Raw genomic sequence first — 14,284 nt, forward strand, 5'->3', positions numbered from 1 at the left:
CCCTAAGAAGTTATATTTTAATCTGGTTATTGGTAGTGACTTTAATTCAAAAGGCTCACCAGTTGCAGTGGTCTGTAGCCATGTCAGATATTGGCCTTCAACATAATGCCAAGATAATCCTTCAAAAATACACAAAGCAATATTTATTTAACTAAGGTTTGCAAACATTTACCTACATCTAAAGGATGTTTTCACTTCTAAAAGCATCATCTTGTAAAATAGATTACAAGAAGCAATTTAAAGCAAATTTTAAATTCAGGGGCTTTTACCTTGAGAGTGTTTGATGTGACTTAAGAGATTTGGCTATAAAAGTGCACACTAACACCAGAAGGTGAAACCAGCCAAAAAAACCCTGCCTTCACTGGAGTCCAGTGACTGAAGATGCTGGAAAACCTTTGCTAATGGGGACTCAGCAAAGTCAGTGAAGAAATCCAGATCTTCTCAAGCTGCTGTGCTAACAAAGGTCCTTGCTATGGCTGATGGCTCACAGCTTGGCTACAGATCCTCCTCCAGTCTGCTCACTTAACACAGAGCTCAGGCTGATGAGGAGCTGCTGTCCTGACAAGTGAATTCCCTCTGCTGATAAAACTAGGCCACTCAGTGCAAGACTCCCTGGCAGGAGAACAAAGTGCTGTTAACTATTTATTGTGGTTACACGTTTAAATGCAGCCAAGTTGATGAACCATGCTCTGAGGCTTTCGTGTCCTCCTGCTCCAGCTAACATTGGAGGGAGTGCCTTTCATATGCTCTTGTGTTTGGCCAGAAAGGAGGTGAGTTTGCCTTGAAACATCCCCAAGGATGTCATTATAAGGATGTGGTGTGGAAAAGGAAAACAGGACAGCGACTTCAGCTCAAAGCTTGGTAAACTTGACTTGACAAGTTGACAGAAGGGGCCTTTTTCCACAGAGCCCTGCCTCTGGCCTTGGTGTCAGTGCAGACTTTCCTCATGAATAGTCAGTACTAAGAAAGCAAATGGCTAATAGAATAGGAAATATTTAAATGTAGCACCTTCAGGTGGCAGAGCATGAGTGAACGCATCTAATTGTTGTATTCCTTCTCCCATATGGCTGCTAAGTTTCCTTTAATCTCTTTTACCAAACAAATAATTCAGAAGAGATGCCTTTAAAGTAAGTAGTTAAATGCTTCTGGCATTCAAGGCACTGCACGCTTCTGTTAGACAGTAGCAGTTCACCCACTGCTTAATATGCAGCAGCACTTTGAAAGCCAGCCACGCTCTCCTTCGTGTTGTCAACAGTCTGTATCAATCTACTACAAGACTGCAAAATACCTCTGGCTGTTTTCCTGCCTAGAGCACAGCAGTTGTTGGACAGACCAATTCTGCACCAGAGCTGCAGTTCTCTTAACTAAAAGCACCTCAGTTTACAGGAAGTTCTGCATAAATTTCACGCAAGGTTTGTGGAGGAGAGAACACCTTTTCACAGACCAACTGGTGCACTTGGGAAAAATCCAAGCCCTTTCCAAGTGCCTCGTAAGGATCAGCACTAAGTTTGTGCCTGAAGTGGGTGCTGGTATCCTAGTGAAGGGCAATTAATAAAGGTGGTGATGACAACTACTGTTGTTCAAAAACATTTTGGAATTTAAACAACTCACATGGGTCTTGAACCCAAATGACAAATAGAGTAATAAGATTTCAGTTTTCAAGGTGTGAGCACTTCGAGGCTCTGCTAAAAAGGAATAAATACTTTGTAAGTCAGCACTGCCGGGCAGAGACCTTGGGGACTGGCAAACAAGGGCAATGTGCACTTTGAATTTCCATGAAAGGAAAGTTTTCAAGTTCATTACTGAGTGCTGTTGATGTTGCTTCCAATGGAACACTCAACCTTTAGCCAAAGCCTTTGTATAAAGCTGTTCAAAAGGTACTTGCTTAGGGAAAGCAGCTTACTTTAGTTTGCAGGAGCAGAAAAAGCAACTGTGAAATCCAAGGCTATTAATAGTTCAAAGTGTTTTGGTGGCATAATAGATCATGAAAGTCAGGCTTGTCTGATTGGTGATATTACCAGAAACCTAAGTAGTATTTATAGCCACCTTCATGCTTCAAATTTTTAATCATTCAGAATAAATTGATCCAAATGAAAACTACGTTTCGAAAACATGAAACAAGAAATACTGGGTTTTGTCTTTATTTCCATTCACCCTCACTGCCTCATGATTTCAATTTCCTTGCTCAATTGTTTGTTCTCCTCTACCTTTGCTCCCATTTTTTTTTAAATACCTATATTTATTGATACTTTTATGTCTTGCAAATTCTTCTCCAATTCCCCATTTTGAGGTATGAAAATGCCTATAATGCTCCATGGAATTTGTTTGCTCTGAAAGTCAGTTAATAGTTCAGTGCTTCTATAGTGTACTTATTTGGGCTTCCAAAGTAATTCCTTTAGAGACACCGTGTTTAAAAGCAGGTTTGAGCCCTAATAGTTACTGTGAGGAAAAGCCCAATTGGCCTAAGAAGCAATCATAGAATTGATTGAGGATTTCATCTCACAATTGGACTTGTGCATCTAAACAAACCAGACAGGTTACAAAATCTCAGAGCTATGAACCTCTGCATGTCATGCGTAGAAACAGAATTTTTTTTTTTAATATTCTTACTCTCATGAAAGGATTTCACATTCTCTTTTCTCTACCACAATGAATGTTCTCATTTTCTCTAATGAAATATTATTATTTAGTCCTGTCCCTAGTATTAGTTGGAAGAGGTCTGATGGAAACTCATTGGCAAAGAAAATTGAACAAAACAAAACCAAAGGAGTTCTTGAAATCCCAGATGTTCAGCAAGAAGATGAAGGCTCTTATGAGTGCATTGCAGGAAACATTCGAGGAAGAAACATTGCAAGAGGTCAATTATTTGTCTATGGTAAGCAGATTGACTAATTTCTTCACTTTTTTTTTTTTATTTTTTTAGAGTATGATGGTGCTCAGATCTGTTTGGTAGATTAAGTCTATTAGCCTCTTACTAGAGATGTGAAGTGTAGTTCAGGTTAAGCTGATTAAAAAATGATTGGAGATCTGCAGTGACCTTCACTGAATCACATCCCCAGCAAATAAAGATATTTTGCATTAAAGCTCAGATTGAAAATGTGGGCTGTGCCATGATGAAGTTGTAAAGGTTAATGCAAGGCAGAAGAAAAATCCCTGGTACGTTTACATGAAACAATAAGGGCAGGCAAAAAGATTTACTTGCAATAGCTCACAGCAGCATAAAACTGTATTGCCCCAGCTGCAGATCAGGGAAGGATTCATGAGGTTTTGGTTCATGTGAGCATAAGATTATTTCACCTCCTGTTCTAGCTGAACTGTATTGCTCCATAAACAGAGAAGGGCAAAGCAAGGGAAACCCATTTCACTGCCTCTCCCCTCCTTATCTAAACGTAGAGAGTAATATTTCTGTGAAACTGTTCTGCTTTTCCACATACATGAATTTCCTGTGACAGAGCTCACACCTGAGGTGTGACCCTCACAGCCAAGGTGAATTATGTGCTCTTCAGCCCCATTGTTAATGCTCAGGGAAAGAAACATATTTTGATGTAAGAAGTGAGGTCCTTTCTTTACATCATAAACCTCTCAAAAGAGGAGGAAAAACAAAACAAAAAACAGTATGAATAAAATAAAAGACAGACTGAGCCCACAATTAACATCTGCTGAGATGATCCTGGTAAGTATTTTTACTTATAGTAAAACTCTCTTCTATGGAAGAGATGCAGACTTTGCTGATAAGCTACCAGTCTCCTGGAGCCATGGCTAAGATCAGATATATGCCAGGAACAGAGCAGGCGCTGCTGTTTTGAATATTTAATTATTTTTTGCTTTTAGGGGGTTATTTTCGTTCTCATTGCTCACTTAATTTTTGCAGAACATCAATCAAGCAGTTAATTAAAATTAAGTTCCGTAGATTTACCTGGACATGATTGATAGCAGCACAGGCAATTACCAAATTATGATCAATTAATACAGTCTGAAATAATGCACTTATTATATGTGCTTTGTAAATGAACTAGTATCTGCTCATGGTGAAATACATAAACAACACTCATGAAGCTTCTGCAGCATTTTCACTCTGCAGGCTCCAGGAAATTGGGTTTTTTTCCTGGACACTGCTGCTTTCTGTGTGATGCCTGTTGTTTGATACCCACACCTTTGTGTGTGAGCTGTGTCTTAGGCTCTGAAAGCAATAAGAAAATAATATATTCATTACAATTACTTCAAGCATGGTGAGCTGTATCTGAGGTGCTTTCCCATCATGGGAAGCCTCTCATTGGCGCTGTATTAATCTAGTGTTGGACAACCTCAAAGCATTTTGTTGGGGCAGTCATGAGCTACCCACTGGGTCATATTTTGTAGGCAGGAGACATTTCACCAGCTTGTTCTTCTGCTCTCAAAGGGTAACGAATCTCTTCCTAGAATACAGCTAGGAACTAGATGTATATGCATATAAGTCCTTTATAGATGTATGGAGACTACAGTTCTCCACACCAAAGTGACCCACAGGGCTGGCTGGCAGGCAGGAATGCATTGTTATACACCTTTAGTTAAGAATTCCTAAGTTTCCCCTCAGAGTTCTTTTTTGAAAGATGACCCACACGGTGCACGCACACAACCACAAATAGGAAAACATATCCCGCTCAGAGGTACCTAGAAAAATCAAATCACCCAAAAGGGGGGGTGAGAGTGATCTCAGGGATGTATCCAGAAGAATAACTCGCACCAAGAGGCGGCTGTTCCCCGGGGGTGCCGTCCCACAGCCATGAGGAGCGCTCCGCACCGCGCTCCCTGTCCTCTGAGGAGAACTGCGCTCCCTCCGCTCTGAGGAGAATCGCGCTCCGCATGTACGGCCGCTTCCTATTGGTTGTAATCGCGGCTTCGCCTGAGCCGAGCTTCCCCATTGGCTGCCGGATCTGTCCGTTGACCTGCTGTCCCACCCCCTTTTTCCCGCCTCTGGGGTGGGCGCGCGGGGGTGTGTACGTGCGGGAGGCGGCGGTGTGAGGGCTGCGGTGCCTCATGAGGGCTCCTGAGGCGGCTCTGCTCACCTCGTCTCTGGCCTTGGTCTTTCCCGAAATGAGGCGGGTGTTGCTTGTTCTCCCAAGCTTTCCTATTTCCTTACGTGTATAAACCATCCCGTCAGACTGCCACAAGGTCCATCCTGCTCCCCTCAGCCCCGCCGTGCGTGGCAGGATGTTTGCAGAGCTCGTGGTTTGTTTCTCTGCAAATGCTGCTTTTGTGGATTTTATGTCCCTGTGCCACGGGTGGTCAGAAGTTGATATTCTATCTCATAATTGCTTGTGAATTGTGTTCATCTTGTACATTACAAAGAACCCACAGCCCCATCCCATCCACTCAGATATGTGTGTGAAACAGAAGGGTGATAACAACAGTGATTTTTGTTATTTTTCTCCTGCTTAAAATGGTTTTGTGTATTCTTTTCAGCACTACTGGAATGGGATAAAAAAATCCAAAATGCCTTTCTGTCTCTCTATGACAGCTTAGTTTGGGAATGCAAGGCTAAAGGGAAACCAAGCCCTTCCTACAGCTGGTTAAAGAATGGCCAGGCACTCACATCAGAGGTAAGGGTCCTCTCATCTAGGTTGCTTTTTACTCATCTTGTCTTTGTTTTAGTCATGACATTCATTTTACAGCACACTATCTTCTTTCAGAAATACGATGAAAGCTTAACCTACCAAAAGAAGCATAATAGCAGCAACTCTTTGTAACACAAAACCTTTGTTCCTGAAGTTCATCTTGAAACTCTGTGGCATGGCCAGTTTGTACTCACAGATACAGATACAGATTGTACATATGTACATACAGATGTACATACAGTTACAGATACACCCAATTTCTTCATGTATTTATCTTTCAGAGCAATTGATTGCAACGAGATATGGCCGTGGGTATGGTTTAGTTTAAGAAAAAAAAAAAAAAATTACAGTTAGGGAAACAAGGGGCTGTCCAGAAACACAAGATAGATTTGTAGATAGAATCTGCAATTTGGGAAGCTGTAAGGATGCCAACTGACTGACTGTGGAAGAGCATTCAGTCAGGGCTGACACAGCAAAGTGATCAGCAAGTGAGCTTCCACTTCTGTTTCTGTTTGCAACCCACAGGCTGGATGGACTTTTGGTCTTGGGCAATATGGTTATTCTTATGCTATGTTAATCCTTTAAATAAATTGATCAGTCAGCTGTGAAGATCAGCTGATATTGAGGTTAAGGCTTTTCTAGCACTATTTAGAGGAATAATTGAAGAAAGAGAAGGATACAAAGTTCTAAGGGAAAGGTGAATAAGAGGGAAAACCCACCTACAGGAAAAAGAAGGACCAAATGGAAAGAAAAGTGGAAGTAAATTGGAACTCAAGCATTTAAGAAACCCAATCAGATACTTACATAAACAGGTCCTTGAGACCCCTGCTTTGTCTCTTTCCATGCAATATAATTATACTGTTGTGGTGACCAAGCTGGCCAAGCTCTGGCACATCAGTTGGTGACCTCATGGAGAGTGAGTTTCATGGCAAAAGAGACTCCTTGCTGCATTTGCATTCTGCTGAGGCCAAGATTTCCTTTTTCTTAAGCATCTCTTCAGCACTGTTGGGCATAAAATGGTATGGCTGAGCTGTAATGCATTCTTACTTGACTGGAAAAAACAGTGCTGTGAATAATTTCTGTCTTGCAAGAAGAGATACAAAGTCATTTCTCAAACATATGGGGCAAATTAGCACCTGCTGGGTTGCAGTAGCAGCACTTGCTTGACTTAGAAGCACTTATTTGAAGCAATTGGAGGGGGGTCCAATCTTCCATATGATTTTCAGTTGGATTAGTACTGAACAGCTCAACTACCATCTGAGAAGGCTCTCCAGAATCTACTTGGATTGCAATTTTTCTGAACCTGATCGTTCTACTCATTGTCACCTCTTTCTAAGCGAGATTATCGGGTTTCCCTCTCTTCAAAGGCAGCACTATTTAGAATGTCACTTTTCAATTGCATGGTTTCAATAAAAAAGAATAAAATACTCTACAGACACATTTTCAACGAACATTTTCACAGTACTTACAGTGTACTGTAAATGGAATACTTCAGGCAACAAAATGCTGAGTGTTATTGCTCAATGGACAAAATGGATAGTTTGGAGGTGAAAGTACAAGGGAGGTGTAATAAAATATTCAGTCTGTCACAGCACCCTCCTTGTTGGAAATATCACAAGAAGAATACCTTCCAGACACTTTCCACCTCGGGGCTGATTCTGAGGATATTGTCTGCTCTTTGTCAAATCTTTCACCCTCACCACCACACCACAATGCTGGTCATCCCTGCATTGTTCCTGCTTGTGTACATGGTGTGCTTTGTTCTTCTCTTTGTCTGTGTAGCTCAACAGAGGCACCAGAGAAAGGGTGGAGAATTCAGCAACTGTGTGAAACACAAGTGTTGCTTCAGAAGGGGCTTTTATATTTAAAGGCTCTTTGTAAAAATAGAATGTATTGAGAGGATAGCAAACAGCCTGGAGGTACAACTAAGTATGCAAAGATATCTGTAGTGAGAGCCTCAAAGAAAAAAATAAAAAATTAACAGTGGGTAAGTAATGTAATGCTGTTAATTAGTTTGCAATACACCAGCCATACAACCACAGGCTGTGCTCTCATTTCCAAGCTAAACAAGGTTGGGCTGGGTCAGTTCTTGGCTGGAAGATCTCCAAGGAAGAGCCAGAGTATTAGGAAACAGAGCCTCATAGCATCTTCCCTCTGCAAGCACCTTAAAGATAAATCCCTGCAGCAGGCTGGGCAACTGGCTCATCCCTGGCAACTCAGCAAGTCAGGTTCTGTGTGTTCAGCAGCTCACAAAGCCATTTCAGGTGCTTGTAGGTGTTCAGCAAAAACTGTGCTGCATACTCCAGTGGTGTGCTCCCATTACTGCTGCAGAGGAAAGGAGCAGCATAATAAGATCTGTTGTTTCAAACTTGCATGTGGTGATGGAATTTATATTCCCTGTTGTGAATTTCCTCCATGCTGATCTGCTCTGAGGAACACGTCCTCTTCTCCTTCTCACTGTTACACTTTGCAGTGGAGATATTATCATCTCAGGAAGCTAGTAATTGTAAAAACACAAAATACTTATCTCTAAGTTATGCTCGTAGCATGAAACAGGCTTTCCTCTATTTACCAAAATAGAACAAATAAAACTACTTTTTTTTTTTTTCATCGAAACCTAAACTCTGGTCCAAATTTCCCTACTGTGCAGTTTCCCCTATTTCAGCAGAATTGCAGTGAAAAAACTGAGTGTGCACAGAAATTGAAGCCATGAGGAGGTTGCTCTCCCTCTGATCTGCACAGCTGCCTGTGGCTTCCCAACAGGAATGTGAGAACCTTGGCTTCCAGTAGAGCTTTTCAGTGGATCATTATCTGTGACTTGTGATCTGATGACACTTGGAATTTTTTCCATAATTTGAGCACCTCTGTCTCCTGTGGAGCTTTTCTGATCATCTTAGGTTATCATCACCAGATTCATCTTAACCAGCTGAGGGGGGTGGGCCATGGTGCTACTCCTCCAGAGCTGTATGGAAGATGCTCCAGGCTCCCAGTGTGGAGCAGCTGTACCTGCCCTGTAGTAGCTACTCCTGTGCCTGCCTCAGGGTGAAGCATCCCCACAGGTTCACAGTCCAGCAGTGCAGAGAAAGATGCCACAGCTGGAACATCTGGGCAAACCTCCTCAAGGCAATGGCAACATGTGCCTGGAGTTTTCAAAAAGTCTGAAGAGCTAAAAGGTCTGAAAACATAACCATCATATAATCGAGGTGTATGCCATGTTTCTGATGTATTCATTCACACTGCTCGCAAAAAAAGAACATTTCTGACTCAGAATTATCATCAGGTGCACCAGAAAACTTTGGGATTGTACCATCATCAGATCTCTCACTGGTTTTTTGCTTGTTTGGGTTTTTTTCTTTTATCAGGAGAGAATTCAAATTGCAAATGGGACTCTTATCATCCCTGTGCTGAATATGTCAGACTCTGGCCTCTATCAGTGTGTGGCAGAAAACAAGTACAACACTATTTATGCCAGTGCTGAGTTGCGGGTGATAGGTGAGTAAATGCCACTAAAAAAACAGGCACTGAGTATAACAGGGCCCTCATTATAAAACCCCTGAAATTAGATGTGGAGGAAAATCCTAATTCCTTGTGGGGTCTTTTCTTTATTGCACACACATTACAATATGAGTGCTGCTTCTTGCTTAGTACTATGAGTTATTAATAGGGACTCTGCAGTTTTAAAAAATCAGTCTCAGAAAGTGGGAGAGATCATTTTAGCTATAAACAAAGAGCATATGGCAAACGTGTAGATAAAAACAAATAATATGTACATAAAAGCAAATAATCTCATTAAGGATTACCATAGACACACATAAAATTGTGGGGGTTTTATGTACTATAGTGTTTGTACTGATACCCAAATACAAAGTTTGTTTAACAGCCAAATAGTAGGGAACCCAGTTAAACACAGACTTGAAGAGAACCAACCTGTTGTACAGGTCCTGTGTTTTCTCCTTCTCCAAGAGTGAATTATCTCATACATTACTGGACAGACCTTTCCACATGAGCAGAAAGCCATTGAAAATCTGTGCTTGTAGCTGGGGGCTCAGAACTCTGCAGGTGAATCCACATGGCTGGGATCAGCAGCATGATGTTTATCCTGCTGACGTGGCTCTGCTAAAGAGCCCCTTTCTTCATTGAGAAAGTGACAGCATTGACAGTTTCTAGGTAGCCAGTTTAGAAATAGCATAAATAAGATGCAATTAATTGCATCCCTTGGTGCTTAGGTGCATTTTTCATGTTTGTTATTGCTACTTTTGCAGAAACCTCAAAAGCAAAGTAATTATGAGATTCACCTGTGTCACCTGAAGAACTTAGGAAATTTGTTTAGTAACTTGTCTGCTGCATACTGCCCTGTTCTTCTTTCTTCTCACTTCTCTATCTTTAGCTGCAGCACCCGATTTTTCCAAAAATCCTGTGAAAAAACTGTCTGTCATTCAAGTTGGGGGTGCAGTTACTCTTGGCTGTAACCCCAGCGCTTCTCCCCGGGCGGTCATTAGCTGGAGGAAGGGCTCAGAAGTTCTGCGCCAGAGCAAAAGGTACAGTCAGAAACCAGCTGCTGGACTGGTGGGTGTTCTCTGGTTGAATATCACCATTTAAAGGCAGCTGGGTTTGGATTACTTTTGACAGGGAAACTTTGATGCCAGAGGCCTGCTTGTCTTTAGCATGGCCACACAGTTCTGCAGATGTAAGATGGTTGAGAACAAAGCCCGAGCGAACGCAGGCGGGTAGTTGTGTGATCCATACGTTTGCCTTCATCAGCAGTTAATTCACTCTCAGAGCTGACTGTTTACCACACACCAAGCCTCAGTGAATCAGCTTCGTGCAGGAGACATCAGCAGAGGCTTCAGGGAAGCATAATATACCCCCAGGCTGCAGCATAATTGCTTTGCAGCTGTACAGGTTGTACAATAACCCACAGCTAAATCAGCCTTCATATTCTCTGTCTCTTCTGTTTAGGCGGGGTTTAGCCACTGGACCAGTGAACTGGTACACTCCCTCCCCAGCTGCTATGGGGTTGCATGGTCTTTACTGATGTTTTGTCTGTTGATGTCTCAGACCATCTACATTACCACATGCTGACGTCAATTAAATGATAAAGCATTAAAATCAAAGCAATTGACTGGCTTAAGTTGTGAGTAGTGTACACATTACACAGCTCTGATGATATTTCCATGTACAAATGCAGATGGATTAAAGAAGCAGCAGAGTCTAAGAACTGTAATTGTTCTGAGAGTGTCTTTCAATCCACAAATAGAGCAGCAACATTGTTTTATCACATCATTGTTTTCAAAGACTGAAAACAGAAATTCAGAAAGCCTGGAAATTGACCACCAGGTTTTTACACACAGGACCAGTTGTCCAAGGAGGTTATTTGGGTTGCATAAGACTTAATTAGAAAGCATTAAAACGTCATTATGAAACTGACACAAATATTCCCCCATCCCATCCTGCTGTTAGGTACAACACAGGGGAAAGTAAATTGATAAAATACATGGGAAGGAAAGTGCAAATCTGAGAAGTACTTCACCCAGGTACCCACAATGAAACAGAAAAATTTTGATAAGCAATCCATGTCCCAGGGCACAGAGAACTTTACAATGATTTCCCCCCTCCCTTTCACTCATGGCAGTTTCAGTTTCTGTTTAACTGCTAAACTGATGACGAAGAACATTTTTCTAACTTGTGTTCAGTCAAATCTTTCTGTTCATTTTGGTCGTGTGGTCTATTCAAGGAAAATGCCTGCTCATTCCTGTTAGCCTGTCCCTACAGGAGGTATAAAAGTTGCTCAGTGTATGGTTTGCCACAAGAAATCTCTGAATTTTCTGACATTGAGAGCAGGAACAAGGACAGCACTGTTAAAACTTTCAATTTAAACTCTTGAATTAAGCCTAGATCTTGAGGTTGTACTATCCTGATATTCCCCATCTGATTTGCTCATAAAAAAATATTTACACACTGCATGCAGTATTTACATGTGCTTCTGTATTAATTTACTAACAATAATTATAAGCACACTGTACTTTTGGAGCATCCCAGAAGGCCTTCTGCTGCTTAGCAGGAGTAAACAAAAGGAGGAGGATTTACAGTGAGGCAAAGGGAGAGAGTGCTTAAACTCTCCATGTGCAAAACATTATTACAGTGTCTGCTGGTGCAAAGTAGAATTTATGAGGCTTTTTTATTATTAAATTGCAAAGTAACTAAGGCCAAGGTTTTAAGGAAAAGGAAGGAACTCATTTGTGCAGTATTTTGCTGGAGATTTCATGACAGCAAATGGAATAATGTTTTTCTGTGGCTGTAACTGAAGTACATAGCTAATTAAATACTAAAATTGTATTTGTGTTTGCTCATAAAAAAGGGGTCTGCTCTGCCTTTTTATGTATGATTAAACCCTGACATGTTACAAACAGGTTAACTATTTTAACCAAAGCTTTCCATATTTCTGCTCCCATTTTATTGGGCAACATTTATAATCTCTCTGGACTACTTCACTTGCTTTTGGTCTGGAATAAATACTGAAATAAAGGGAAGCAGCAATCCCTTACAGTTCTGACAGCAAATGGACACTTTGTTAAGTCAGATCATATAGATTCTTTAGGATGATCTGGACAACTTAATCTTTTGTTATAGAAATAATGCAACTAAACCTATTCCCCCCTAAGAGAAAGGATATTCTTTCATTTTCACTTTCTTCCTCTCACTCGTGAGAATAGTTTATTCCTGATACTCGTGCATGCAGGATCTCTGCTCTCCCTGATCATCTCAGCTTAACATAAAAACTTTATATTGATGTTAGCTTGTGAGTATGTAAAGAGAAGTGTGCTAATAGGGAAGAGCTAATTAGTAGACTTCCCATATTACTACCCAGACTGTTTCCTCCAGCCCCACTTGTTTCTCCATCTTCTCTGCAGCTCAGAGATCTTCAACAGCTTGTGTGCTCTGAGTTGTGTAGAATACTTCATTTCATTTGAAGCATACACATAAGTCCTTCCAAAAATTTCCAAATCCATTAAGTTTTTACTCTAGATGGTAGAACAAAGCCTTGAACATACCTAGGTAGAACAAAGCCTTGAACATACCTAGTCCAGTGTCCTCTCTGCACTGAATATTCTTTCAAAACTTTCAGAAACAGCAGAATTCCAGCCTCCTTCATGTGACTCACCCCCTGAGAAGTGGGATCTATCTTTGGTTCATGCTGCTGGCCACCTTAGAGAGGGCATTCAAGGTTATCAGCTGCAGGAATCAAAAAAGAAATGCCACTGTTGGCTAATCCTAGCTCTTTTTACCTGCTCCCTCTTCACTCAGCTTCTCTGGATCATGGAGCATTAGAGCTTTGGGTTTTCTTTTGGACAAGGAACCTCCTCCTTTGGATGAAAGTCCTGAGAAATGGACTTTGTGGAGCAGCATCACTTTTCCAGTGAGCAACTGTTTGAAAAGATTCTGTTTGCCCTTTGCTGAGTGCAGAGTCTTCCTGGCATTCACTGTGGATTTTAGCTCAATGTAGAAATGAAATGCAGCAAAGGAAAAAAGAAAAAAAAAAAAAAGCTTTGTGCTCTGAACTCCCACCCTGTGGAGTTTGACATGAGCTGTTTTCATGTATGTTGTATATTCTCAGTTAGTGCAATGGGAGTTTCCTTCATCTCACTTCTAGCATTTCATGTGGCCACTGAGGAAAACTGGAGAAGAAGGAGTAGAAGGGAACAATTCATGTATTAAATATAGCAATTTTGCAAGTCTAGACACTGATCTCATCACAAATGTATGTCTTGTTATCTCCTTCAGTGGATTCAGGATCAGGAGCCTCGTGGAAAACATTTTATAAAAATTCGTTTTGATTTAAGCATTTAATGAATGGGGATTGGAACCCCTTTTGCTTTACCAGAGAGAGGTGCTATTCCCTCACCATGAGCTGAGGATCCCCAAACACTGTAGTGAATGTGTATAAACATATGTGATTCACTCCACTCAGAATTTAAATGAGGATAGCTGAGGGAAAACTGAGAAATGAGGTAGGCTGAGAGAATGCATTAGTCACATACAGCACTTCCCATGCATTAATAATCAGTAATAAGCAAATATTCATCATTTAAATCCTTTTCTGGGGACTGGACAAGCAGCATGTTTAGGGGTCAATAAAATATGTCCAATACTTGTTGGCTCCTAGGCTTACTTGTAGGACACAATTCAGCCCCATCTCTGTGAAAGTTGATAATTGATTCTCTGCCAGACCAAAAAAAAAAAAAAAAGAGCAAGCAGCTCTGTGTTGTAAATCCTCTCCCGTGCCACACTTGGTTTGGGTGTTTTGCACTCAAGTTATTGCCAGTTCTCAAAGGAACCATGGGGGAATGAGTGAGCAGCAAAATGAAAAGCTGTCTTTCAGCAACTTGATGCAGAGGAAACTGAGCAGGTGTTGTGACTGGAGACTTCTAACACCACGGGGGGTGGGAGGGAGAGGAAAATTCTCTGGTAATTGCTGAGGTCTGCCCCTTGGAGCCTCCAATTCCAGAGGATCCTCCTGTTCCCGTGTGCAATGCAAGGACTCAGCAGGTTTCATTAACCAAGGGGTTGATCTGCTCACATTTCTGTGCTGCATCTGAATTGCTCTGGCTGTCTCCTGGGCAGGACTGTTTTGTGCAGCTGTCTGAGCACTCCCAGCCACCATCTGCTTCTGCCTCTCTGCTGCTGCTCCA

At 41.5% G+C, this 14,284-nt stretch overlaps 1 protein-coding gene across 1 annotated transcript in view; it reads left to right on the plus strand.

The window, feature by feature from the left end:
• Nucleotides 1-14,284, plus strand: part of LOC103535325 (contactin-6) — a 101,918-nt gene that overhangs the window by 56,064 nt on the left and 31,570 nt on the right. The window contains exons 7-10 of the mRNA XM_008501372.2: nucleotides 2,691-2,875; nucleotides 5,443-5,579; nucleotides 8,957-9,086; nucleotides 9,982-10,132. Coding sequence (XP_008499594.2) covers nucleotides 2,691-2,875; nucleotides 5,443-5,579; nucleotides 8,957-9,086; nucleotides 9,982-10,132 — 603 coding nt within the window. The remainder of the gene's footprint in view (nucleotides 1-2,690; nucleotides 2,876-5,442; nucleotides 5,580-8,956; nucleotides 9,087-9,981; nucleotides 10,133-14,284) is intronic.

The sequence above is a fragment of the Calypte anna genome, chromosome 12 (assembly GCF_003957555.1).
Source record: "Calypte anna isolate BGI_N300 chromosome 12, bCalAnn1_v1.p, whole genome shotgun sequence".
NCBI classification, from domain to species: Eukaryota; Metazoa; Chordata; class Aves; order Apodiformes; family Trochilidae; genus Calypte; species Calypte anna.